We start from the raw sequence: 25,782 nt of genomic DNA on the forward strand, positions 1-25,782 counted from the left end.
AATGGTCACACAAAAACAGAAGCTTTCAAAATGTACACATAAATGAGCGCTTGAATATAAGTTACAAATAATTTAAAATTAGTAACAGATTATCTCCTCATATCTTTCAAAATAAATGATAGCTAAATGTGATGGAAGTGATGGAAATATAAACGTGAAGAAACGTGTGCTTAGCCCATAACTTGGGCCAAGTCGGCAATGCTGTCCACATAGAAATCCGGAATCCGGCTTGGATCTTTCTCCGCCATGAGCTGCTCCAGTTTACATCCGCCGCTGAGGACCAGTAGAGTTTGAAAGCCACACTGGCGGCCAAAGCTAATATCCTGGGTCAACATGTCACCTATCATGAGTACCCGCCTAGGCTGATCGATCTTATAGTGACGGACGAGAAGGTCGCCCAGTTGGCGACCTGGCTTGCCCAGTGTGATGACCTTTTTGCCACTGGCATCCATCAGCAGATTTGCAAAGGATCCCGGGCCCATGATCTTTAAATCCTTGGCCACAGGAAGCATGATATCGGAGGCACCTCCAATCAATAGACATTCCTGATTCCGGAGATACTGATGAGCTCGAGCCAACTTCGTGTAGCTCAGGTTGAAATCCACGTCAATAATCACGGCACGCACCTCCTGCTGGTCGAAAATGTGCTTCGCCAGACTAGCATAGTTGCTCTCAATGGATTCATTGGGCTGCGGAGATTAGATGAGTTTTAACTGACTGATTTTCGGTGATACTTACCCCGTCCAATAACTGGAATCCTGCCTCGCACAGCACTGTCTTAAAAGATGGGCTGGCAATGACATAGATAAGGCCCTGGAAATCAATGCCACGCAGATAGGCCACAATTGACTTTGCCGGATGCCAAATCTGCTCCGGTAGCACCTGCATCCCGATCTCGGCAAAGCGTTTTATGCGCTGCTCCTCCGTGAGCACACTGTTGTTGGTTACATAGGTCAACTGCTTGCCATTCTTTTCAAGAGCAGCATATCCTTCGGCGGAATTTGGAATCGAGTCCTTCATGGTCCACAGGACCCCATCTATGTCGCTAAACACTGAGTCGAAGGAGTCGGCAAAGTTACGCCTCTGATCCTCGCTCAACTGCAAAAGATGCTGTGGTCCGACCTAAAAGTATTTTGTTAGCCTTTTCCGAGATACATTTATCAAACAGATCTTAAAGTAATACATAGTTTAAATATGGGTTTTGATGAAATAGATCCATGCATATGTACATACACACGGCAGAAACGGCTTACCCTACTGCCCTCCATTGCAATCCGATCTCCAATCTGTGTGCTGGTTGAGAAAGTTGTTGTCGTAGACATGGTCGTCGACAAACTAACGTCGGTAAATGGCGACAGCAGAAATTAAAACGCAAATTGAAAAGTGTAGCCGAGAAACTATGGAATTGATACTGAGTCTGAATTAGCACCTAAACGCAAGGCGTCAATGATCCGAGATAGAACAGTCTCAACAGAAAGAAAAATCAGAGACAAGCAAAACGATTTCCTACTTATTGCTGATCTGCCTTTCCCTCTATAACCATATTACTCCAAATATTTTTTCTTTGTTCAGCTGATGTTTTCCCGCTTGTAGAGCGTCTTCATATTAATATCCAAGTTTAAGAATCCAGAAAATTCCTAGCCGCTGGAATACATTTCGCTCTCAATATACTCCATTATTTTCATGGGGTACACACATATTTGATTTCGTCCAAGGACACATAATGAAATCTGTGGCAGCAATTCTAAAAGACAAAAATGATAAAAAGTTTCCTGAAACATGTGGTCATGATGCACTTTGCCCAGCTCCAGAATGAAAGACAGCTCGACGTATTCGTTGTACGTCATTGTTGGTCCATCTTATTTGTCCTCGGCTACGCACTAATTCTATCAGGTCCACATTTCCCTGGACAGTATCCTGTATATCCAGCTCATCCAGCGACAGTGAAGCGTAAAGGATCAGTTCTGCATTGGAAAATGATTTCCTGGTCTGCTGACTGCTTTGTGAAGATATGATAAGTTTAGCGAGAAACAAAACTTAAAAGTACCAGCGCCGCAAAAAATAAATGGCGAACCGCGAAAATTAGAATCTAAAATGGCGTCAGGATTCATGTTGCCAGATCGTTGAAATTAACTTCCACTAGGGCTGGATAATCACATTCCACTTCAGTTCGAAAATATATTTAAAAAAAATTGTTGTTATGATGATTTTTTATTATTATAACTAAATCAATAAGAGGTATACCTCTATATTGACTTTAATATTGATTGGTGTTTCGATCGAAATACTCCAGCGACCTCCGACTATTTCCTACTGTTCTTATTTCGAGATCGTTGGCAGGGCCGAAGCTAACCGCATTTTGTTTTGTTGTTTCTCGCGTGATGCCAGCTAAAAGAACAAACATGTCCAGTGAGCCGCCGGAAAAACAAAATGACTCCACCTCTAAACCCATTACTCCGGATGAAAATGAGTTTATAGTGGAGAAGATCATTGGAAAGCGCTTCGCACGCGGACGACCACAGTATTTAATTAAATGGTTGGGCTTTCCGGAGAAGGATAATAGCTGGGAGCCCCTGGAGGGAGTGGCGCACTGCTCTACACTGCTGGCTGACTTCGAGGCAGAGCTCTTTAGCCGCAATCAGCAGGTGGCGTCGGGAAGCAACAAGAAGTCCAAAGGAAAGAAGCAGCGAAATGATTCAGGCAGCAAGAAGGCCCCTGAACTGTATCGGGATCTAGGAAACGGGATCGCAAATGTGACGAAGTCTCTTGAAAACTCGAAGGGTCGCGGTCGTGGACGCAAATCAAAGTTCAAGAATGATAAGACTCCAGCCGCACCACCATCGCCTTCCTTGGACACAGCGCCAGCGACACAAAAAGCAAGTGAACTTAGCGGCTCGGTGTCAAACAGTAAGGGGCAGTCGAAGAAGCCACTTGAAAACAAATTAGAATCACCACAATCGCTCATGAAACCACAAATTGGGGCAGTTAGCCTCAGCGAAGTGGACACGTCGTTCTCAGAGATGCAGCTCAACGACCAGGTCACAAAAGGTCGGGCTCTGTCTGAACAAAGCTCCAGTAGCGATTCAGATAGTGCATCTGGACAGGCCTGGAGAATGCCACCGTGCACCGAACCCTTTGGGGTGAGGCGCGGTCTGGAGCTGGAGAAGGTGCACCACAGCTTTAAGGTTCGCGATGTTGTTATATTGTTTGTCACTTGGAAGGATTGCTCGACGATGGATGCTGTGCCTTTGGACGACATCAAGCATGCTTACCCTATGCCAATAATTAAGTATTTTCAGTCTTTGAAGAGGTCGACTGAGTGAAGTGTTAAGTCTTAGACTCGTATATTAAATGTTATGCTAGAGGCTAAAGGTAAAATACAAATAAAAGCCAAAGAGCTTTCAGTGGAGAGGATCGCTGGAATGCGCTTCATGCGCAGGCGTTCACTGTTTTTAGATAAACGGATGGATCCTTACTACTGTTCGAACTCGAGGCTATAAGATTTGCGATAGTCCCTTATTAGTCCCTACCTGATCACAATGGAAATCATAGTCTGTAAGTCTGTAACTAAATAGGTAAACGGTTTTTCCACATCCATAAAAAAAAGCTTTTTATGGCGTGTGACCAGTCGTGATTTGCTCACAAGCTTCCAAGTTATTAGAATATTTTGGCGCCTTAAGTGAGTCCGCGTTAGAACAGCTACTTAGTTAGAATACAAACCGAGGCACGTTAACTAATAATAACAAGCACATGTATCAGAATTCATTCAAGCTGCTAAGGCTGGCAAAAAAAAAATAAGTCAAGTTCAATGAGCCAAGGCAAAGTGAATAAGTGAATTAAACGAGAGAACCGGTTGTTTTTGTTTTTATTGCTTTCATTTCGATTCTGGCTACTATCAGAAAAGCCCAAATGATGTGTCACAAATGTCAAGACCCATCTGGACAGATAATACAGCTTGGGATTTAAACAAAAGCCATCGTTTGTTTTTTTTTTATTATTATTTTTTAATTTCGGATGTGTCCAGAGTAAGAGCGCGTGTCTGATCTCAAATTTGCAAATAATAATTTAGCACTGATCGAAAATGTCACACCTTATAATTGAAAATATTAAACCGTATCGCAGTAATTACTATATAAATGTGCCTTGTATTAAATCACTACCAGTGAACAGCTTCTACTACAATTACGTTGAGTTCAATTCCCTTAAAAGTTTATTTATTTAACAAATAAATGTTATTTTAACAACTAATCGATTTTGGAATTATTTAAATAGGTTCTCTCAGTGTGTCGTTGGCTTTCGGCTAATTGGCACTTGGAAGTTGGAAGTTGCCCGGCTGGTTTCTGCTTTCCCATCTGGGATCGCCAATCGTCGTGTTGACCCCACTGCAGTCCGCATCTGGCGCTGATCAAGAACGGAGGATGAGCAGTCTGAGTCCCATCTCCGCATCCACCTGTGTGTATGTGCAACTCCTGGTGCTGCTGCCATTGCTGGCAGGTGAGAGAAACTTTATTAATGGGTCTATGGCGTAAAATCATAAAAAAGAAAGCTAAAACTCATGCATTCGGCTTAAAATATATGCTTTCCTAACAAATTAAATGTAATCCAAAACGCAATGTGATGTAAATTTATGTTACACGTAAGTTAGGTGAATACCCTAGACTAATCAGCTAAATTCGAACATTTTTGGGGGATTTTCTAGATCGTAGTGACTCATATATATTTCTGACCTAATGGTACTTTTTTCATCGTAGTCGAGGCCACACCAGCTATAAATCCGCAGTTGCAACGAGCTATCACCTTTCCCAAGGATTCCTTCGATGAGTGCTATCTTGACGATCCGCAAAGATCGAAGGGCAGTTGCCGGCGCATGGAGGACTGTCCCACCGCCCTGAAGGGATGGCTGGATAGACGTGAATCCCCTAAGACTTGCTATTTTGTAAGGTTCGATCATTTTGTGTGCTGCAAACCGGAAGAGCTCCATCCGAAGATTACCACCGAAGCGCCACCCACACTGCCGACAACACGGAATCCCTTTAAAGCACCCCTGGTTACAAGATCTAGTTTGCAGGGTAAATAATCCAGAAACAGAAAAAGCAAAAATTACTAATTGCCTAAAGTTTCCGAATATTCCAACTTATAAACATAACTTAAGGCCTGTCAGTTGATAAATTGTTTCTTGTTTCAAATGTCACAAGACAATAAACTTTAATCGTTTGCTTAAGAAAACACTACACATATCTTCAGATTACGACTGTTTTAAACAGGTTTAAATGTTGCCTTTATGATTATCCCACTTTTTTTGCTTTGGCGTGATGTAATCCATGACTAATGAGGGTTTCCCCTTTCATTATTTGCAGCCTGCTACGACTATAACAACGTTAAGAAGACCAACGAGAATGACCTGACCTTCGTGGTATCGGTTGTGGGCGGGATGCCCACCCGTCCACGGGAATTCCCATTCATGGCAGCACTCGGTTGGCGCTCAAACTTTGATCAGCGGATCTATTATCGGTGCGGCGGCGCCCTGATCGCCAACAACTTTGTTTTGACGGCAGCTCACTGTGTCGACTTGGGCGGGTAAGCTGGCACTTAAATGAGCTGGGATAGCAATCTTGCTTTTTCGCTTTGTTTGGGTTTTTTTTTTCCTGTTTGTTGTTATAATGGAATCAGAGTCCGTGGCGGGAACTCAGTGATAGTTTCTTTAGATTAGAAAGCTTAGAATTTTAAAAAATATCTAAATTGAACACCCGTCCAGCCATCTTATTTGACATTATACGATTAGTGATCCTAAGAAACGTTGAGTAGCTTACTTATAATGTCTTATTTTTCTTCAGTGAACCTCCCAGCCAAGTTCGACTCGGTGGCGATAATTTAACCCTGGTCGAGGGCGAAGATATTTCTATCCGCCGTATTATTGTCCATCCGGAATACAGTGCCAGTACCGCCTACAATGATATTGCGCTGCTGGAGCTGGAAACTGCGGCCAAGCCGGAACTAAAACCCACCTGCATTTGGACGGAGAAGGAGCTGGCCAATTCGTTGGTCACGGCCATTGGATACGGACAGACCAGCTTCGCCGGTCTCTCCTCTGCCCAGTTACTAAAGGTGCCGCTGCTGAGCGTGAGCAACGGGGAATGTCAGGTTCACTACCAGGTGGATCAATTGGCCCAAGGATTGCTGGGAACTCAGATGTGTGCCGGAGATATATCCGGCGAGAAAGATACCTGCCAGGGCGACTCTGGGGGACCGCTACTCATGCAAGAGGGACCACTGAGTTACATAGTGGGCATCACATCGCTGGGACAAGGATGCGCTAGTGGACCGCCATCAGTGTACACCAGGGTCTCCAGCTTTGTCGATTGGATTGAGGGAATTGTGTGGCCAGCGCAGCAGGAATCTATCTCCTCGAATCCCAAAGAGATAACGAGTCCTGAATTCGATCTTAGGGCAATGGTCTAAGTTTTTTTTTTTACTTTAGGATGATAAGAAAAATCAGTTAAAATAGAAATATTGCAAAATTTAAGTTAATCAATATTTTGATTTTTAGAAAGGTTCAGCAAACTAAGTTTAAAAATCGCTTATCGTATACACTTGCTAGCCTGTCAATAATATAGATTTAAACAAACAAATATTTATACCAGCTTAAAGACTCCTGGAATCATTTTTTCTCAGTATCCAGTTTCATTGATTGATCGAATTTCTTATATAGAATAATCGGCTGATTCAGCTGCTTTCTATTGAATGAACAGCTGTCCGAAATGGAGACACCATTGAGTTGGGGGACATATAAGTGTCCACAACTACGGACGCCGGATAATTGAGCTCTGTACGCTTACCGTAGAGGATGTTCCACACAATCACGCTCCTGCTCATTCTGGCAAGTGCCTGGACCTCGTCGTTGGCTTATCTACCAGATGTAAATATTTTTACCAACTACCGCACCGAAGTATATAATGGTAAGTAGTTTTTATGCAATTTATTTTGCATTGTGCTAGATTTGATATTTCACTATCTAATATAATACCCTGCTTAAAATTATCATCATATATCGTAGTAATTTTTATGAATTTCAGGCATTCCCTCCGAGATTGACACCACGCCTTTCGTACGGATTGGTGACAACTACTACTATATCGAACCCATGAACAAGGTCAACTGGTTTCAAGCGGCAGGCGCTTGCCGCATGATGAACGCCCATTTGGCTTCCATTGAGGACAAACCAGAAATGGAAGCGCTGATCAAGTACATGAAGGCTAAGGGTTTTAAGAACAACGACTACTTTTGGATATCGGGCAATGACCTGGGCACCGAAGGCGCCTTTTATTGGATGTCCAACGGGCGACCGATGACATATGCCCCGTGGAATGGGCCTAAGCAAATGCCGGACAATTACGGCGGAAACGAGAACTGTGTGCACATGTTCGCCACCCGGGAAATGATCAACGATGCCAACTGCAAAATCCAGATGCTATATGTGTGTGAGGCGACAGAGCCCAAAACTTTCAAGTTTACCTACATTAAATGGTAGTTTTCTTATCGCCAGGTGTTAATCTATTACTAAATAAAAGCTTGTTAAAAATAAGTAAAGAAATTGTAAAGCTCGTTGAGCTCATAATTAAATTTTTTGTTAAATTGTGGTATTCACACCTGAATGTAATATAAGTAAGTACTAAAATAATAGCGAATTTTGACTAATTAACAATTATGCAAAATTTAAAGATTTTTGCGAAACTGGTTAAAACTTTTGAGGAAAAGTCTTGTCGGCAAATGTTAGGAATTCCGATGTTGCGGCGTGCAAATGCATCAGGAAAACAAAACCTAGAATATGGCTACAAACTATGACATTCAATACGAAGCGCAAAACCAGGCTTTAAATTTTTTGTAAGACAATTCCTGGTTTTTTAAAGTATGTCATACTCTTGGGCTGACTTTTGAAACATTGGCCTTAATACACAAATAGATGGCGCTTTATCTGGAATGAATACCATTTCTATTACGAGAATGTACGCTTCGGATTTTTAAGTATAACATACTCTTGGGCTGTCATTTTAAAAATTCCCATGAAGATAATAACACATAGATGGAGCTATAGTAATCAATTTTATCGCGTGTACTAAAGCGCCATCTGGTCACGGTACCACTAACTAGCATTTCTGTTCGCCTGGTATTTAGTTTTGCCACATCCCCCACCGAGGCTCAAATTTGAAATTTTACGCAGTCATTTTGGTTGGTTTTCGATTTTTTACCAGGCGAACAGAAACCGTAGCAGGCTGCTTTTTTTGTTTTCAGCTGCCACCTGTCCACCTACTAACGATTATGATCTCCTGCTATTTTTCACAAAATCGACCAAATTGGTCGCTGAAAAGTCATTTTTCCTCGTCAAATTGGCAATTTTGGGAGTTCAGATACCAGGCGAACAGAAACTGCAGCAAGCAGCTTCTGTTTTCTACGAGATTTAACTTTTTCAAGATGGCTGCCACTGGTAGCCATCATTTTTATTAGAAACAACCGTTGCTTTGCAACCAAAACATGAAGTAGAGATGAGCAACCACGTTGTTTACCATATCGTATCACGAGTTTGGCACGACAATCACGAAATAATATTAAAGTCCCATGTAATTTATTCGATCGTGTCGAAAAACAGTACTCACGTGGGCATCCCTAAGTGGAGCTCATAAATTTCAAGATGGCTGCCATGCAGACCAAAACATAAACAAGAGATGGGCCACCACGTTGATTTTTGTGTCGTGTCACGAGCTTAGCACGAGAGGCACGAAATATTATTAAGGTCACATGTAATTTCTTCGGTCGTGTCGAAAAACAGTGCTCACGTGGCCATCCCTACGTGGAGCTCATAAATTTAGCGATTTCCACCTACTACTCAATTCTGTTCGCCTGGTATTTTAAAGGCATCAGCTAGCCAATTTGCGTTGAAACTTTGATCAGAAAATAATTTTTTCTCAGTCAAATTGGTAATTTTGGGAGTTCAGATACCAGGCGAACAGAAACCACAGCAAGCAAATTCTCAAAAATAAGCTAATAGGCAATACACTTGCTACGTGTTTATGATCTCCTGGTATTTTTCACAAAATCGCCCGAATTCGTTCAAATGTGGCACAAATCTGGTTGAAATCGGTGCATTTTTGGAGTTCAGCTACCAGGCGAACAGAAATCACAGCAAGCAAAATCTGTTTACTTTGAAAAAGCACATGTAACTGTACTTTTTGTAATGGCTGCCATTTGCAGCTGCCATTTTGAAACCCAACCAAAACAAAACATAAGCAAGAGATGGTATACCACGTTGTTTTCTGTGTCGTGTCACGACTTAAGCACGAGAGGCACGAAATAATATTTAAGTCCCATGTAATTTATTCGGTCGTGTCGAAAAACAGTACTAAGGAGGCCGTCCCTAAGTGGAGCTTATAAATTTCAAGATGGCTGCCATTGCAGACCAAAACATAAACAAGAGATGGGCAACCACGTTGATTTTTGTGTCGTCTCACGAGTTTAGCACGATAATCACGAAATATTATTAAGGTCCCATGTAATTTCTTCGGTCGTGTTGAAAAGCAGTGCTCACGTGGCCATCCCTACGTGGAGCTCATAAATTTAGCGATTTCCACCTACTACTCAATTCTGTTCGCCTGGTATTTTAAAGGCATCAGCTAGCCAAAATGCGTTGAAACTTTGATCAGAAAATAATTTTTTCTCAGTCAAATTGGTAAGTTTGGGAGTTCAGATACCAGGCGAACAGAAACCGCAGCAAGCAGCTACTGTTTTATGTGTGCTTTGTTTTTTTCAAGATGGCTGCCTTTTTAAGATGGTTGCCATTGCAGACCAAAACATAAACAAAAGATGAGCAACCACGTTGTTTTCTGTATCGTCTCACGAGTTTAGCACGAAGGGCATGAAAAAACAATTAAATCCTATGTATTTCATTCGATAGTGTCGAATACCACTGCTCACATGGCCATCCCTAAGCGTCACTCATGTCTGGATGGAAACCGTTAGTCTGGAGCCCAAAACGTAAACAAGAGATGAGCAACCACGTTGTTTTCTGTGCCGTCTCACGAGTTTAGCACGATAGTCACGAAATATTATTAAGTTCCCATGTAATTTATTTGATCGTGTCGAATACCACTGCTCACATGGCCATCCCTAAGTGGAGCTCATAAAATAGCGATTTCCACCTACTACTCGATTCTGTTCGCCTGGTATTTTAGAGGCATCAGCTAGCCAAAATTTGTTGATATTTTGATCAAAAAAATAATTTTTCCTCGTCAAATTGGCAATTTTGAGAGTTCAGATACCAGGCGAACAGAAAATGTAGCAGGCAACTTTTCTTTCTGGAGGACTAAGTTCTTATTTCAAGATGGCTGTCATTTTAAGATGGTTGCCATTGCAGACCAAAACATAAACAAGAGATGAGCAACCACCTTGATTTCTGTGTCGTCTCACGAGTTTAGCACGAAAGGCACGAAAAAGCAATTAAATCCTATGTATTTCATTCATTTAGTATTTTGACCATTATTGACTTAGTTGTGGAAAAATACACACAGCATGTAGTTTTTTGCCGGCTTTTATTTGTCGCATCGTTTTGCTTATCGCTTCCGTTTTTCTCTTTTAGCTAATTATACAATCAGTTAGATTTACGATTTTTGCATACTAAATTGTTACGATTCCGATTCTTACACAGCTATTGAACTCTATCATATACATGTATCGATTCATTTGATTCACTTGAATTGAATTTAGTTGCGTTAAATGTAGTTAATTAAATTTAATTTAATTTATTAATACCCACTAATATCGCGACGACAAAAAAATGTTTGTTTTTTATTTTCGAGTATATGCATGTGTATATATAACAACGGCACACAGGACATATGCGAATTATGGAAGGACAAGGAAGGGGCAAATATATTATGTATGTAGTTCCGGAATGGAATAAAAAATCGAAACGATAATGCAAACGCAAATAAAACAAAGGACCATGGACAAAGGGCGAAGGACAAGGGTCGTGGCGCTTGGAATCCAGTAAAGAAATGAGTTAATTTTACAGTTAGTTCATCAGCTTACTTTCTAGGCTAGGCGAACAGTGATCGATATTGAAAAATCTACGACATAACCTCAACATTCATAGCGATTATGCGTGTGTAAATGGTGTAATTGTGTTTCTGTGTTTGTGTGTGGGAGTGCTTACATATGCTCTGGTACACAGTTATGTAGTCTAAGTAGTTGTCGATTTACGATTTACCATTTACGAGTCTTACGTGGCTAAAACGCTAATTCTAAACATTTGTTTGTCCACATTAATCCATAAGTTATGCATATAAATATTGTATATTTATCAATTAGTTAATATTAGTAACTACATACATATAATTCATATAAATATTCAACAGACGAGTGCATAAATTTAATAATTCTTATACGTTATTCTCTCTCTTTTTATCTCATTTTCACTTACTACTCCTTGCCTTCAGCTTCATCTTCTTTTTCTATGCTAATTTACCGTTAAGTGTCCCTCTCTGTAAGTGTTTATGCGCCTGTTTTGTGTGGTTGTGTGTTTGTGATGTGAGTGAGAAAGTGTGTGTAAGGTGGGCTTCAAAGCTCAGCTGCAAGCTTGTAGGAGTCATCGTGCGAAAGGGAGAGAGCACCTCCGGCCTTTGCCAGCACTGGACATCACTTTATTAACACTAGGCAACATAAAAGAAAGATTTCAGTATCTAACCTCTTTGTTTTCAGAATGAGGATCTTAAATGAAAAAAAACGAGTTCTTTATGAAATAATTCGGGTAACTTGAACTATTTAGTACCTGCGCTTTTCACTTTTTCTTACTTATGTTAAGATTTTCAGTTTAAATTTCGCCAAATAACTATTTTACTGGTTTTCAACCATTTCATGTTCAATATTTCATTTCATTAAATGGCATGAACTCCTAGCTCATGATTCATGATTCACAAAGAAAATTAATGTTGCAACTTTTTTACACAAGTATTTTAAAAAGGAAATATAATAACAAAAGTGAAAATCCAAAACGAATTGATATATGTAAACAGTATTTTTAAAATATGAAAATTAAATCTACAATATTTTGTACATGTTGTTTACAAAACTGCTTGATAACGTACTAGAATTGTGTTTAAAAAATGCTATCACACCCAACAAATTAATTCATTGTTAAAATATTGCAACATGATTTGAGGAGCATTTAAAAGCCTCGTATTTTTTTTGTCATTTACGATCTCATGTTTTAAAGAAGAGGAAGTAATTTCAAATAAAAAAATATGAATGTTGCTGCCTAGTATTACAGTTTCGAAATTCTATATTCCAAGACTCGCGTACAAAAACGATTGACGAAAACATATGTTCATAGACTATTTAAGTGACTTTACAATTAGTTCAGTTTTTGTTTCATGTTTGGTATTTTTGCTTTTGTTTTGCTTTCTTTTGTTTTTTCTCTTACAAATGGAAAGAAGAACAGCCTAAAATGTTATACATGTACAAAGTCTAAATGTTCTTTTCTACTCTTCTGCTAGCTCCTTTTCGACGTGTGTTTTTAAAACCTTTCTCAAAATGGCAGTGCGTTTAGAAGTGGGTGTGGTGGGAGGGGTTTTTCGAGGTGTCATAGGGGAGGCGATAACTAAGTATATTTACAGAGCGTTGTGAACTATACAAACAAATGGCAGGAATCTATGCAAAATGCATATCATTGCATAATCATAATAGTCAATTAATTGTAAATAAGTTTAAACAAAAGATGCGTTTCTTGTTGTAGGTTTGTTTGTTTTTTTTTTGTTTTTGTTTCTTTAGTTTTTTTTTGTTTTTGTTTTAAAACACAATTGCCTTGGGTCTAGGCAATGTGTTCGTACAATTTTAGTTTGCTCTCGATTCTCTAAGCATAGTTATAAAAACTAATAATAAGCATCATAATCATATTCGTAATAATCATAATCATAAAAACATTTACATTTCAGGTATAATATTAACTTGAAAAAAATTAAAAAAAAAACTTTATTGGGAGTTAAGGGAAAAGGAAAGATGGCGCTTTTTGTTTTTGGGAAATGGGATTTTTAGCTTTCGATTATGTTCCTTTTTTTTTACATATTGCGCGCAAAATCACTTAGTAATAGTAGCGTAAGAATTGCGCACAGGATTTCGGTTTTTTGTTCTTTTTTTTTTCTTTTTGAAGAGATGGGGTGGTGGGAGCTGGATATGGGGTATTAGTAGTTTACAAGACATTTGCTTAAAATGTATAGCATTTCCAAAACTACAAGGTATTTTACATTTTGAATGCGAGTGATCATGGGTTAAAAGATGGATGGGAAAATGGAACTCTATAGAGATTGTGAAACATATGTGTTGCGGAACCTTAAATATGTGTTAGCAGCTAATTTCATACTTCAGTTTATCGCTCTTTTAAACCATTACAATCTAATTATGTGTTTACAATTATATTTATACCGTTTTTTCTTAATATATATCTATATATATATGTATGTATATATATATATATATATTCCTTTTTTTTTTTTCTTTCATTTTTATTTTAGAAACAAAATGAAATACATTTAGCGAAATTAGAGGCAAAATTCCTAATATTAAGCTTAGTAGGTCTTCGTCGCTCTTCTAGTTTAAGCGAGACAGCAATGTTAAATGAAAGTCTAACCATTAGTTAATTGGGATTGTGAAGGAGTTAGGAACGGATGGAGGAGTTGGAGTCAGGAATATTAATTAGAAAAATGCAGCATAGTTTGCAGTTAACCTGAGAAAGAAATATATATAATCCATAAATATTGCTAGCTCGTAACTATCTCTTTCTCTCTCTCTCTCTCTCACACACATTCACAATCTTTTTCTTTACCCTAATCCTATCGCTCATCTCGCTCGTTTTGCTGCTGATCCTGCCCAGATCTTGACGAACTGGAGCTGCTGCTGGCAATAGATGACTCTGAGGATATGGAAATGATTGATATAGCCGACGAGGAGTTCACTAACGTGCCTCGCAGCGGCGGCAGTCTGTTGTTATTGCTGCCGCTACTGCTACTACTGTTGCTGCTGTTGCTGCTGCTGTTCGATGCATTGCCGGCACTTATGGTAGGCGATCCGCCCACCGATTTCTGATACCGATTGCCGGCGCCAAGGCGCAGATGCTGCGGCCGCTGCTGGTGATGTTGTTGCTGGTGGTGATGCTGTTGTCGATGACTATGGTTGCTATGGCTGTGACTGTGGTGGTGTTGATGATAGTTGTTGGAAGAGGAGTTGGAGTTGGACTTGCTCAGTTGTTGCTGCATCGGCGGTGGCACATAGTACTGCTGGTGGTAGTACCCGCTGGAATTATGATTACCCCGTTGGTTGTAGTTGCGTCCACCACTGCCGTCTCCGCCTGCCCTGCCGGAACCTCCGCCACCTCCGGTGGAGCCACTGCCTCCGGATGTCTCATGGTGCTGCTGCTGTTGCTGTTGCTGCTGATCGTCCAGCTCTGGGTCCATCTCTTGGGCAGCGATGTGGGCGTTTTCCGGCTGTTTTAGTGGTGAAGAGGTTATACATGTGTGCTTGCTGCTGCTGTTGCTTCTATTCATGCTGGCTGCAGTTGCTCCCAAGGTCTTTAGATGAAATTTTGTTTGGGTTTTCGGTTTCAGATACAACCGGGACTCAACTGCGGCCAGCATGGGAGCATAGCCGACCACCTGATGCCGTGGCATAAGGCAGCCGGCCACCACCAATCATCATGTGTCAAGGCGGGGGATTGTGTGCATTACCGACGAGCCTGTTGATGAACTGCTGTTTCCGTTTCCGCTTCCGCTACCGTTGCCGTTTCCATTTCCATTACCGCTCCAACTGCTAGTCGAGGGCATGCCCACGGCGAGCACTGGCAACGGCATAGTTATGGAGCTTAGACTATTCGGTGGCGACAGCGTTATATCGATGACCTCCTGAGCACCCGATGTCGTCTCGACCACATCGCAGTCTTTACTGTCCTCGGAGTCATCTCCCGATGAGGTGCTGCCACGACGGTGACGCGACTGCGATTGGTTCTGTGACTGTTGTTGCGCGTGGGAATGGGCTGACGCATTCTGTTGTTGCTGCTGCTGTTGTTGGGCTCCACCGGCTGACACGCCCATGCCCACCACCGCTACCGTTGTCGTCGTCGTCGCAGCAGATGCGGCGGTACCGGTCACATACGGCTGGCCCAAATGGCCACCAGGATGCGCATGGCCTAGACTATGGCTGTGCGCATGGCTATGCCCGTGAGGAGTTGGCACCTGTACCGGATGGTGGTACAGTTGCTGGACAACGGTGCCCGAGGGCATGATCACATATTTGGGTGCCCCATTGGAGGTGGCGAAAGCAGTGGGAGCGGCAGTGGGCAGCGGCGATATGCGGTCCACCACCACCAGATGCTCGAAGTTCTCGCGGATCCATTCGCGATAGTCGATTACGTCGTCGGTGATGTGGATGATCCGACCTGTGTTGGGAAACAAAGCAAAACCATTACAAATCCAGAGCAATCGACGCGCTCGTGTATATTAAACTATATAGCTGTTATCACCCATGCTGTTTAAATGCATCAGCAGTAAATTTTGCTTAGCTTTTTACATTCTTAATTGTTTAACCTATTTGCAGCCACCTTAAATATACATATAGTGCTCGTATATTTTCTAATTTCTCGCAACTAAATAAAAAGTACAAAAATAATTATTTTATATACATATGTACAATATTTAAGAGAGTCCCTAAGCTTTAAATTACCAACTTCTTTAAGTCTAAACATATAATTTCTCTAATTAGTCTATCAACTAAAGCTCGGTAACTTTTTATCCCTTTCGATAAACAACAGATGGTTGGTGCTTCACTTACCTAGTATAGAGTTAACGCGCGGATCGATGCCAAGGAGATTTAGTGGACTAACGGCAAGGGCGAGGACGCGGTAGGCGCACTTGAACGCCTGCTGTACCTGGAAGACGCCGTAGCTACTCCTTCCGATATCGTTGCCCGGCGTCAGTGGATCTTCGATGCACAGTAGCGACGGACGATGTCCATCGACCATGTCACGCTGCAGCTCATCCTTGGGCATGTAGCGACCACCATTCTTAATAGAGATGCCGATCTTCATGTAGTTGAAACGACGACCATAAAGCTCAAAAAACTCAAGGAGAAGAACACCGAGATTGGCTGTATCATGGTAAATACCACGCGGATGCATCTGCAGGAAGCTGATGCACATGAGGATCAGCGAGTAGGAGGAGATGCCGCCCGTGAACACCTCGTTGAGATCGCGGAGCAGTAGGAACTGCTTGAGCACCAGCACCAGTTTCCCCAGTACTGGATAGTCTCGCTTAAATTTCTTAATTAGCTCCGCCGACTGAACGCCGCTCTGCATGTTGAACGATATGTCTACCTTCACCTGCGTCTCCCGGTCCGTCAGCTTTATAATAGGCACAGATGCCTTGTCCAGAACACGCACCGTGCAAGCCTCGGCGATGCCACGGCTCACTAGCTCGTATTCTAAAGTGCGCAGCGGCAGCTTTTCCCACAAACCTGAAGCAACAAAGAAGGAATAGTATGAGATAGTGTTTATAATTTAAAACAAAATAAATAAAACTTTTCCCTTAACTTACCTAGCACAACGAGATCAATGTCGGAGGTGGGCAAAAAGAGGCCGGTGCGGAAGGAGCCAAAGATCTCGACCACCGCTTGTGGCCAGATGGAATGGACAACAGCCTCGATGCGCTTGACCACCTCGTTACGAATGGCGTGTTCGCAGGGCGTCGGCAGGACGTACTGATAGAAATGCTCGATCTCCTCGTGTAGCCCGATGACACCTTCGCCATATGGATAGTCAGGCTTGCGCCAAGGTTCGCCTTTGTATTTTGCGATCATCTCCATGTGGTTATTCATATAGTAATGGGCACCGCCAGCCTTGTTTTCTGGGCGTTTCTTTCGCGATGGATTGTAGTAGATGCTGTTCGTGCGGCTGGCTGGCGTTGTCGTTGTTTGTGGCGGGTTGTTGCTGGTGTCGCTCATACTGGTGGCTGGACCAGTCGTGGTCGCAGCTGTGGTGGCCGCTGTTGTCGCCGGACTATTAGTACCGGTTCCTCCTGCTCCTGTTCCTGAACCGTTGCCTCCTGTTCCGGGTCCGTTGGTTGTGTTACTGTTGGCGGGAGAGGTATTGTCCCGATTGGTAGAGGAATCAGCTGACGAGCTGGTTACTATGCTGCTGCTGTTATTGTTATTGTTGTTGGTGCCGCTGGTGATGGTGGTGGTGGTGGTATTGCTGCTGTGGCGCTGCGTGGTTCCGTTGATCTGCTGATGCAGCAGGATCTCCTGAGAATCCGCTTTGAAGTTCAGTACCCGATTTAATGAGCTGTAGGGTCGCGATAAGTATAATTTGCCCGTTGAATTGTTACCAATATTATTAGAGGAGTTACTGCTGCTACTGTTGTTGTTACCACTACTATTATTGTTGCCGCTGCTGCTAATGCCGTTGGTCGTCGTTGCCTGCTGTAGCTGTTGATCAAGCAATGCGCCCATCTCCTGGGCATTCGTCTCCCAAATCTTTAACCATGTGCGCAGCGATGGTCCCTCCTGTTCCTTCTGAAACCAGCCAACAAATGGATCCATTCAAGACGGTTTCACACGGCTGTTGGCTGGACGGGAAACGAGGGGGGCGCGTCTCTCCTTTGTCTGTCTTTCTATGTCCTCTGCGTCCTTGTGTTATATATATGAATATATATTTTATATAGATGTGGCTCTATATAATTGATCTGTGTTCCACAGGGGAAGTGGGGTTATCTTCGCCTTTTGTTGCTGCGGCTTTACCTCTTTTGTTTCTCAGCATTCACGAGCTGCAACAGATGTAGGAAAAAATACAATTAATTAGGTTTTTAAGCTTAAATGCTTTCCCTTGCTGCCTGTTAGACGGCCGAACAAACTATAAATGTCATATTTACAATAGCCTTTTTTAGTCAACTGTCAGTGAAGGGCTTTGACTCGCATGCATCTATTTGTTGTAAAGATTACTTTAAAAAATGACATTTCACGCCAAGTTTTTAAACACTTAAAAGTTTTGTTTAACAATGAATTTTAGTTATCGGAGTTCAATTAGCATGTCAATATTATGTACTGATGATGAGATTATACCAATCAGGACTTAGGGATGTCGGTACTTTATCTTTCCGCATGTTTTTATTAAGTATGGCTTTTAGAACTCCTTCAGGGGGATCGAATTCTATACTTTCTTCAGAATGCTCAACGAACTAAATATATATATATTCAAATAGATATATAGATATAGAAATATACTTCTAAGTTTTAGTAAATCAACTTTTTTGTGTACACGGTCACTCGAAAAGATATATTAACTTCAACACCTAATGGGATATATTTATTTAATGTTATTGCTTACAATAATGTTATTGTTTATGGTAATCAAATGAAAAGATCAATAAAAACACGACTTGTAATTGGATAAATCCGTTGAATAGGCCAACCGACTGATACCGATACCAAAATACTGATATCGATATGTAGGTTAAACTCGGGGAGACAAATAAACAATGAGAGTGGGGAGTGAAAGAGGGGGAATATAACAATTTATAGTAATAGTAGTTGTGTTTGCTGTTTTTTGGCCTGCAACTCTCCAAAAAGGCGTTTGCATGCATTTCGCTCGAATGGAAAGCGGAAAAATGGCAAACTATTGCAAATTATGCGCTCTTTTTCTACAAATAGAAATACCCCGCTCTCTCCTACCTCACTCTCTTTTCCCCTTTTCTTTCTCTCTCTCCCCTTTTTGCATCCAATTGCAGCTGAAGCGTTTAAAGGCGCCAGGCGAAAATTGTTTTTCAGAGCGCAAAAAAAAGTTACACACACATACACATAGGAGAAAAGAAAAACCAAAATGGGCCACAACAAAAAGGTTTTTCTCACAATCGAAAAGCAAATAAAAAAAAAACGCTCACGAGACTCCGAGGCCCGCAAATAAATGACTTCCAAAGTGATATTATATCTCGCACCAATACTCTGACAGCTACTCTAGTTTTGTGCAGTGTGCGTGTGCATATGTGGTTGTGTGCAAGGGCGTACAGGTGGCTGTAGTATGGGGGTGGAAGTGGGAGCGGGACAGCACACATGCACATGTACCGAAAGGCGGCTTCGATTATGCAAAAAAAAAGGTAGAAATCAAAAAAATAAAATATACAGCCAGATCTAAGCAATGTCAAAGCACCGCGAAACTAATACCTACACATAAGTACGGCCACACAAATATCTACGTGTTTTACCAGATTTTAATTTGTTTTCTGAATTTTCCTTAAAAGTAAATGTTTCATTTGACAGAGGAAAACTCCCGTACACATATATATATCTATATATATATATATACAAAGCACAGGCCAGCGCACATGTACTTATACGTTTTAGGCAAATTAACACTTTCTTAATGCTGGTCAGTGTTGGTTAACGATTTAAAATGAGCGCTAAAGAGAGAGGTTGCGAGGTGATAATGAAAAAAGAAGAAAAAAAAGAGAGCGAGAGATTTATTGTTTTAACCGGCAAAAATATGCTGGGCTTAAGTTGGGCTGATTAATTAATTGCAGCTGATATCGATAGGCGTCTAGGGTTGCCACCTAGAGATAAACTGCCTCTCTCTTACCAGCACTGGCAGCTAGGGAAATGTAAACATTTAATTTATGCAACCGCTGCAGTAATTAAGCGAAAATCAATTAAGTAGACTACTTCAATCGCCTGCTCTCTGGCTCCCGCTCTTCGCAGACACACACACGTGCGTATCGGAACCGCTCTTCACATGATTTCTCGCGTAATTCCGTTGGAATTTTTCACACACAATTCTTTTTTCTTTTTTTTGCCTTTTACCTTGACGAGTTTTGTTCTCGTTGCGATTGCGTTGTATTTCAAGTTTATCACACATACATATACTGGAACACATACAAACGTACCGAAACGTGCACAAAATACACATGTTGGCCGTAAAAAAAAGCAAAATTATAGTAGACAGTTGTTTTTTTTGAAGCTCAAAACCCGCCCAAAACTTAATGGAAAATTACAGTTGTTGTCGGCGTCGCTGCTGCTTCTTCTGCTCTTTCTCTCCCTCTCGTTCACCCTCTATTGCGCTCTCTCCCTCTTCGCTATATATCCTTATAAGCACTAACAATTTTTGCTTCTCGCTCACTTTCGTTGCGCTCTCTCTTTCACTCCTTGCCTCTATTGCCTTTTTATGCACACACACACATACTCGCACGCAGCGAGACACTTGGACACACACACACGTACGCACGACTGGTTCTTTCGAGAATCGAATTATTACCGAAATTTATAATGTGCAATTATTGCGCCTCGCAATTTAACTTTGCATTTCCTATGCAGATCACAGGCCTCAATCGCCGTGCGATTGTCTCTCGCCTTTTTGCAGTGCCCCTGTCAATTTCTTTTAATTTAAAAACGACAGCGAAATTGCAATTGGTGTGCGAACACGCGACTAGCAGTGTGACCGATTCGCGATAGAGCTAGAACACATTTCGATAATGGTTCGATACTACCGTCACACACAAGGTGGTGTGTGTGCTCGCTAAAAGAAAGGTGTCCGCACGGGTACTAGGTAGTCTATTTGCTAAGTAAAATGGTCCCACTTTTATGCAAAACAAATATTTTTATGTTTAAACTAAAAACTTTGGTATAATCGTATCTATTTAGAAAACTATATAAGAATATGGGAAAAATAAATAAATATAAATATTGTCACCATACGTTTAAAGGGTATACAAGTTTGGTGTGCAATTGTTGTAGAATCGCTCATCACCATTGATTCATCAGCCCGCTCATTTTTGAGTTAATTATTATTTTTGTTTTCGCTTCTTACATGCGAAAGAATGATGAAAAAGCGAGGAATTTTAGTTTTGGGACGGCTTGTAGCGAAGTAAATCACAGGTTTAGGTTTTCTTTTACCGTTTAAGTACTTATAGATCTTGATATTAGCTAACTATGACTGCATTACAACCTGATAGCAAACGGTTTCGAGTAGATGACGAGCAAAGTCATGACATAGAGCATAATGTTCTGATTGAAAAGACAAATGGTAGCTGTATAATAGGCTGACGTTTACACTATCATATGATAATACCATTGATTGACTGATAACAATTTGATCTATTCGGATTGTAAAGTATCATCATAACTAACAATATATACGAATTTTATAATTTATAATCAAAAGTTAACGGATAAGTGACAAAATGTTGATTAGAATATGCCAAAAGCAGTATAAGTTATAAGGATTTCTTATAGAATTAAGAAAAAAAACATTAGCAAAACATAAACATCGATTGCTTTATTTTGTTATCGATGGCTCATGTTTAAAATTATGCCAAGTGTGATAATATATATAATATTAATTTGGTAAAGGTATAAAAGAAAGATGATTAAACGTAAGCTTAAACGCTTAAATATAATTTGCACTTCATGGGTTCAAAATATGACCTGAAGCTTATAACGATTATTGTCGTTCAATAAATTTATATGTTAAATAAAAAAAAATAAGCTAATAAAAATCTTTAGTTAGTATAATTACTACATTAAATCTATTTCGATAGTCATGAAGCGTTCTAAAGTGGCGACCAGAAATAAACTATCGATAATGTCCCATTCCTAATTTGCGGCTCTTCAAAAAGTGGATTTTTTAGCGAAACTGCCAACAGGTGGGGGACGGCACTCCATTCTACATTGGCTGAATCGTGGAAAGGTATAGGAAACCATGGCGCTAGCCATCAAGAAGCGTTTTGGCTCCTACGTGGAAACGGTGGATGGCTCGCCGGCGGTGAAGAAACTTCGCCTGCAAACACTGGCTGCCGATGGGAAGGGAGGAAAGGCAAGAACCGTGGAGCGAAAGCTGACGGCGCTCAACCAACTGGACGTCTATTTAAATATTATACCTTCTGGGTCGTCGACTGTGACCACTGCAACACCGTCTGTTGCACCGGGCTCTGCCTCCCTCGTCAATCCGCCTGCAGCGACGACGGGAACTTCACAATTGGCGACAGGAAATAGCAGAGAAATGCTAGAACTGTTGGTTAAGATCACCGATGAGATATCTTACGAGGATGTGGATTTTGCCGAGCTGAAGGAGGTGTCCAACAAGATCTTTCAGCTATATCAGATGCAGGAGCGCGATAGTGACACTTCCATTCGGGTGAAGTTGCTCGAACTGTTATCCGGATTGGGTTGCGAGTGTGTCACCGAGCAGGCGGTGACCCTAATCATCGACTATTTTATCTTCCTGCTTAGGAAGGAGGTTTCCCAGAAGGTGCTCGCTCAAGGCATGATGTGCCTGTTTCGGATCGGCGAGCGCAGGAAGCATCTGGTGCCCATGGCGTACAACACTCAGGTGGCCCATTTAGCCAAGGAACAATTGCGCTCTGGTTCTACGCACACACAGAAGAACGCCATGTTGGTGATGGGCCGGTACGCCACAAAAAAGGAAGGTGAGCGGCACTATGTGTGGAAGCTAGCCTTTTACATTGACTCGCAGGACTCGGGCGTCCGTGCCCAGGCCTTGCATGCCCTGCTGACACTCGGCGAGCGTGGATCCGAGCTTCCTGCCGTGCTGTACAAACGCGCTGTCGAGGCCATGAAGGATGACTACGAGTGTGTGCGCAAGGAGGCATTGCGCCTGGTCTTCATGCTGGGCAATCTGCATCCGGACTATATTATACCCTCAGACCGCCAGCAGGAGGAGTTGCGAATGATAGATGCCGCTTTTAGCAAGGTATGCGAAGCTCTGTGTGATCTTTCACTGCAGATTCGTGTCTTAGCAGCAGAACTGCTAGGGGGTATGACGGCCGTCAGCAGAGAGTTCCTGCACCAGACACTGGATAAGAAGTTGATGAGTAACCTGCGTCGGAAGCGCACGGCGCACGAGAGGGGAGCCCGTCTGGTGGCCAGTGGCGAATGGTCATCCGGTAAGCGATGGGCGGACGATGCGCCGCAAGAACATCTGGACGCCAGGAGCATCTCAATCATTGCCAGCGGAGCCTGCGGCGCCCTTATTCATGGTCTAGAGGACGAATTTTTGGAGGTGCGAACTGCAGCTGTGGCCTCCATGTGCAAGTTAGCCCTCTCACGGCCAGATTTCGCCGTGACCAGCTTAGATTTCCTTGTAGACATGTTCAACGACGAAATCGAGGACGTCCGGTTGAAGGCCATTTACAGTCTGACGGCCATTGCTAAGCACATAGTATTGCGCGAGGATCAGTTGGAAATAATGTTGAGTTCACTTGAGGATTATTCAGTGGACGTGCGCGAGGGTTTGCATCTCATGTTGGGAGCATGTCGCGTGTCTACGCAAACGTGCCTGCTAATGGTGGTGCAAAAGCTGCTGGATGTGTTGGCGAAGTACCCGCAGGATCGGCAATCAACGTACGCCTGCATGCGCAAAATTGGTCAGAAACATCCACATTTGGTAATGGCTGTAGCCGTTCACCTGTTGTACGTGCATCCCTTCTTTGAGACGCCCGAGCGTGATGTCGAGGACCCGGCTTATTTATGTGTCCTGATACTCGTCTTCAATGCGGCGGAACACCTGGTGCCCATCATTAGTCTGCTCCCCACGGCGACACATCGGCACTATGCATATCTGAGGGACTCGATGCCGCATCTGGTGCCTCAGTTGCCCATCGAGGGTGCTTCTTCGGCGAGTGCCACGCATAGGATCGATTCGGCTATGCGTCAGGCGGGCAGTTCAGCGGAGTATCTTCAGATGATCCTTAGCCACATTGAAGAGATCTTCACGATGACTGACGAGCGCGTAGAGCTGCTTCAAACCGCTCAGTCGAATCTGCAGGTGAGTACTTCCTCGGGATTGCCATTTCGTAAATAGTATTTTTACATTTTCGATATTTTTATAAAATTTAGCGCCTGGGAGCCATCGATGCGGGCATGTACGGCACATCGAACTTCCTGGAGACCTTTTTAGCGGCGCAGATCCAGATTGAGCAGATGCAGCGGTGCGCCAGCACGCAACGTAGTCGGGTACCCTTGAAGGAATCCCTGGCGGCACTCATCCGAAACTGTCTGAAGCTGCAGCACACGTTCTCTGGTCTCAATTACGGCGATATTTTGCAGGTGAAGCAGCTGCGGTTGAGGGCCTGCGCCCTGCACTTAGTTCTTGTAGTCAGGGATAGATCGCAAAGTGCCTTAGGTCCTTGTCAGATGCTCCTGCAAACTGCCGGCGATATCAGTGAGTTCATCAAGACAAATAAGAAAGACGAGGAGGATATGCCGCCGGTGGGAGCTTTGCCATTGATAGAATACGAAACGTCGAGAAAGGGTAGGGATTCCCAGCCGGATAGCTTCACTCAACAATTGCTAAGCAAATTGGATAGTATATCAGATCCAAAACCGGGTCGTGTCTTTCGTGAGATTCTGCCGCTGGTCCAGCAGGCTCCGCCGCTGGCCCTGCCACCCGCCAATGAAAAAATACGCCGCTGTGTGGCTAACATCCTGGAGCCATGTCCGTTGCAATCGCAGGATAATGTAATTAAGGTTACGGCTGGCCTAATAGCAGCTGTTCCCTTTGTAGCGGAGATCGATAATCTGCTGGAGTCTCAAAAGGCAGACATGAGGATCAAGATCAAGTATCCGGACCAACATATGCACACGGTGGTGCCAAAGCGGAGTGACTTTAAACCCATTATGACGGAGCAGGGAGAGCACGAGACAAATGTACGCCTGCGTACGACAATTCTGCTGTCGCACAGTGTTTGGACAGAGTCATCGCTGGTGGAGATCCAGTTATGCCTGGCCGTTCGCCCTGGCAGCGAATTGGAGCTCTGCAAGCCGGCTAAGGTGCTGTTCGCACCCAAACCAGTAAGACGGGGCATTTAGCCTGACTCCCAGGAGGATGAGAAAGAGTGTGTAACTGTGGGTGCAGATCTAGGTTCACGACCCCGTGATCTAGAAGCGGACCTAGTCGATGGTTCTATGAGTGGACGGCGCCGACGGCGAAGGAGCGGAGTGAAAAGCTGACAAGGCGACACAGCCGCTGGAGGATCAGATAAATCGGGGGACCGAGCAACTGTTAGTTAATTATATATATCAGTGTCTAAGATAGCAGTTGATTAAAATATGTTTCTATTTTAAAAAATTCAATTAACAGATTCTGTAGCAAAAAGCATATAAATTTTTCCAGATCAAATAAATTGTACATGAAAAGTGGAGAAAATACGTTAATTACAAAAATGAAAAAGTGTTAAAGGAAAAGTTATTGATATTAAAAACATCCTAATTTTCTTTTTTATATATAGTTTCTATAGTTTATTTCTCATTATAGGTTTTACAGCTTACACATTTTCTGATCTTTTTAGGATAGCACTTTTCCATTTGCTCATTTTGATTTTCTTTGGCAAAAGATTTTGTTTCTCCTGCTTTATTCTGATCTGGTTGTGATTTTAATATAGACGCTGCTTTCTTTTCTGCTTGTTTGTTGTATACGAATTTTTTCATCTTAAGTTTATATTTGATTCGCTAAAAACTCATTTTAAAAAAGTACTTTTTGTATTCTTGTGTTTATCATTTGTTTTTCGATTTTGTTCTGCATAATATTATTATTTTGTTGTTGTTTAGGCCTTTGGTTAGCAATAATAATCGTAATAATCATATGCAAGTAAATTGTTCAAGTTGGATATTACTGAGTGGTTAGATAAGTAGTTCTTGCTGTAAACATTTTTTCAATATGCTGTGAAAAATATACAATACAAAGACATTAAT

General features: G+C 42.2%; 6 protein-coding genes across 7 annotated transcripts; 4 read left to right on the forward strand and 2 right to left on the reverse strand.

The window, feature by feature from the left end:
* Positions 1–33: 33 nt before the first annotated feature.
* On the reverse strand, positions 34–1,657 carry LOC108118066 (pyridoxal phosphate phosphatase-like). Its single transcript, XM_017230609.1, has 3 exons — positions 1,254–1,657; positions 739–1,122; positions 34–689 (listed from the first exon to the last, which is right to left on the reverse strand). Exons 1-3 carry the CDS (start codon positions 1,320–1,322, stop codon positions 171–173), a joined length of 972 nt encoding a protein of 323 aa, XP_017086098.1. The 5' UTR covers positions 1,323–1,657; the 3' UTR covers positions 34–170.
* Positions 1,658–2,380: 723 nt separating this feature from the next.
* LOC108118091 (chromobox protein homolog 2-like) lies at positions 2,381–3,502 on the forward strand. Its single transcript, XM_017230644.2, has one exon. It carries the CDS (start codon positions 2,382–2,384, stop codon positions 3,321–3,323), a length of 942 nt encoding a protein of 313 aa, XP_017086133.1. The 5' UTR covers position 2,381; the 3' UTR covers positions 3,324–3,502.
* Positions 3,503–3,577: 75 nt separating this feature from the next.
* Positions 3,578–6,471, forward strand: LOC108118090 (serine protease snake). Its single transcript, XM_017230643.2, has 5 exons — positions 3,578–4,025; positions 4,273–4,494; positions 4,752–5,069; positions 5,358–5,577; positions 5,835–6,471. The coding sequence occupies exons 2-5, from the start codon at positions 4,419–4,421 to the stop codon at positions 6,457–6,459; spliced, it is 1,239 nt and encodes a 412-aa protein (XP_017086132.1). The 5' UTR covers positions 3,578–4,025; positions 4,273–4,418; the 3' UTR covers positions 6,460–6,471.
* Positions 6,472–6,844: 373 nt separating this feature from the next.
* Positions 6,845–7,699, forward strand: LOC108118092 (C-type lectin 37Da). The gene is made up of 2 exons (XM_017230645.2): positions 6,845–6,956; positions 7,074–7,699. Exons 1-2 carry the CDS (start codon positions 6,845–6,847, stop codon positions 7,526–7,528), a joined length of 567 nt encoding a protein of 188 aa, XP_017086134.1. The 3' UTR covers positions 7,529–7,699.
* Positions 7,700–10,563: 2,864 nt separating this feature from the next.
* Positions 10,564–20,516, reverse strand: LOC108118080 (non-canonical poly(A) RNA polymerase protein Trf4-1). 2 transcript variants are annotated; one of them, XM_017230624.2, is made up of 5 exons: positions 20,330–20,516; positions 16,626–17,852; positions 15,865–16,545; positions 14,766–15,472; positions 10,564–14,525 (listed from the first exon to the last, which is right to left on the reverse strand). In XM_017230624.2, exons 2-5 carry the CDS (start codon positions 17,626–17,628, stop codon positions 13,875–13,877), a joined length of 3,042 nt encoding a protein of 1,013 aa, XP_017086113.1. In that variant the 5' UTR covers positions 17,629–17,852; positions 20,330–20,516; the 3' UTR covers positions 10,564–13,874. The 2 variants fall into 2 exon arrangements, with proteins under 2 accessions (XP_017086113.1, XP_017086114.1); XM_017230625.2 differs by lacking the exon at positions 20,330–20,516 and adding an exon at positions 20,070–20,322.
* Positions 20,517–21,634: 1,118 nt separating this feature from the next.
* Positions 21,635–25,230, forward strand: LOC108118073 (integrator complex subunit 4). Its single transcript, XM_017230615.2, has 2 exons — positions 21,635–23,857; positions 23,929–25,230. Exons 1-2 carry the CDS (start codon positions 21,773–21,775, stop codon positions 24,898–24,900), a joined length of 3,057 nt encoding a protein of 1,018 aa, XP_017086104.1. The 5' UTR covers positions 21,635–21,772; the 3' UTR covers positions 24,901–25,230.
* The last annotated feature ends 552 nt before the right edge of the window (positions 25,231–25,782 follow it).

Source organism: Drosophila eugracilis, unplaced genomic scaffold (genome assembly GCF_018153835.1).
Source record: "Drosophila eugracilis isolate 14026-0451.02 unplaced genomic scaffold, ASM1815383v1 contig_498, whole genome shotgun sequence".
Taxonomy (NCBI): domain Eukaryota; kingdom Metazoa; phylum Arthropoda; class Insecta; order Diptera; family Drosophilidae; genus Drosophila; species Drosophila eugracilis.

Excerpts from the sequence above, each read along its gene's own strand:
- LOC108118066 (XM_017230609.1), bottom strand. The coding sequence starts at position 1,322 with ATGTCTACGACAACAACTTTCTCAACCAGCACACAGATTGGAGATCGG. Across the intron at positions 1,123-1,253 it reads TTGCAATGGAGGGCAGTAGG|GTCGGACCACAGCATCTTTT; the intron begins GTAAGCCGTTTC and ends AAATACTTTTAG. Across the intron at positions 690-738 it reads GATTCCAGTTATTGGACGGG|CCCAATGAATCCATTGAGAG; the intron begins GTAAGTATCACC and ends TAATCTCCGCAG.
- LOC108118091 (XM_017230644.2), top strand. The coding sequence starts at position 2,382 with ATGCCAGCTAAAAGAACAAACATGTCCAGTGAGCCGCCGGAAAAACAA.
- LOC108118090 (XM_017230643.2), top strand. The coding sequence starts at position 4,419 with ATGAGCAGTCTGAGTCCCATCTCCGCATCCACCTGTGTGTATGTGCAA. Across the intron at positions 4,495-4,751 it reads GCTGCTGCCATTGCTGGCAG|TCGAGGCCACACCAGCTATA; the intron begins GTGAGAGAAACT and ends TTTTCATCGTAG. Across the intron at positions 5,070-5,357 it reads TACAAGATCTAGTTTGCAGG|CCTGCTACGACTATAACAAC; the intron begins GTAAATAATCCA and ends CATTATTTGCAG.
- LOC108118092 (XM_017230645.2), top strand. The coding sequence starts at position 6,845 with ATGTTCCACACAATCACGCTCCTGCTCATTCTGGCAAGTGCCTGGACC. Across the intron at positions 6,957-7,073 it reads CCGCACCGAAGTATATAATG|GCATTCCCTCCGAGATTGAC; the intron begins GTAAGTAGTTTT and ends TATGAATTTCAG.
- LOC108118080 (XM_017230624.2), bottom strand. The coding sequence starts at position 17,628 with ATGGATCCATTTGTTGGCTGGTTTCAGAAGGAACAGGAGGGACCATCG. Across the intron at positions 16,546-16,625 it reads CATTGATCTCGTTGTGCTAG|GTTTGTGGGAAAAGCTGCCG; the intron begins GTAAGTTAAGGG and ends TTGTTGCTTCAG. Across the intron at positions 14,526-14,765 it reads GTTCATCAACAGGCTCGTCG|CCGGAAAACGCCCACATCGC; the intron begins GTAATGCACACA and ends CCACTAAAACAG.
- LOC108118073 (XM_017230615.2), top strand. The coding sequence starts at position 21,773 with ATGGCGCTAGCCATCAAGAAGCGTTTTGGCTCCTACGTGGAAACGGTG. Across the intron at positions 23,858-23,928 it reads CCGCTCAGTCGAATCTGCAG|CGCCTGGGAGCCATCGATGC; the intron begins GTGAGTACTTCC and ends TATAAAATTTAG.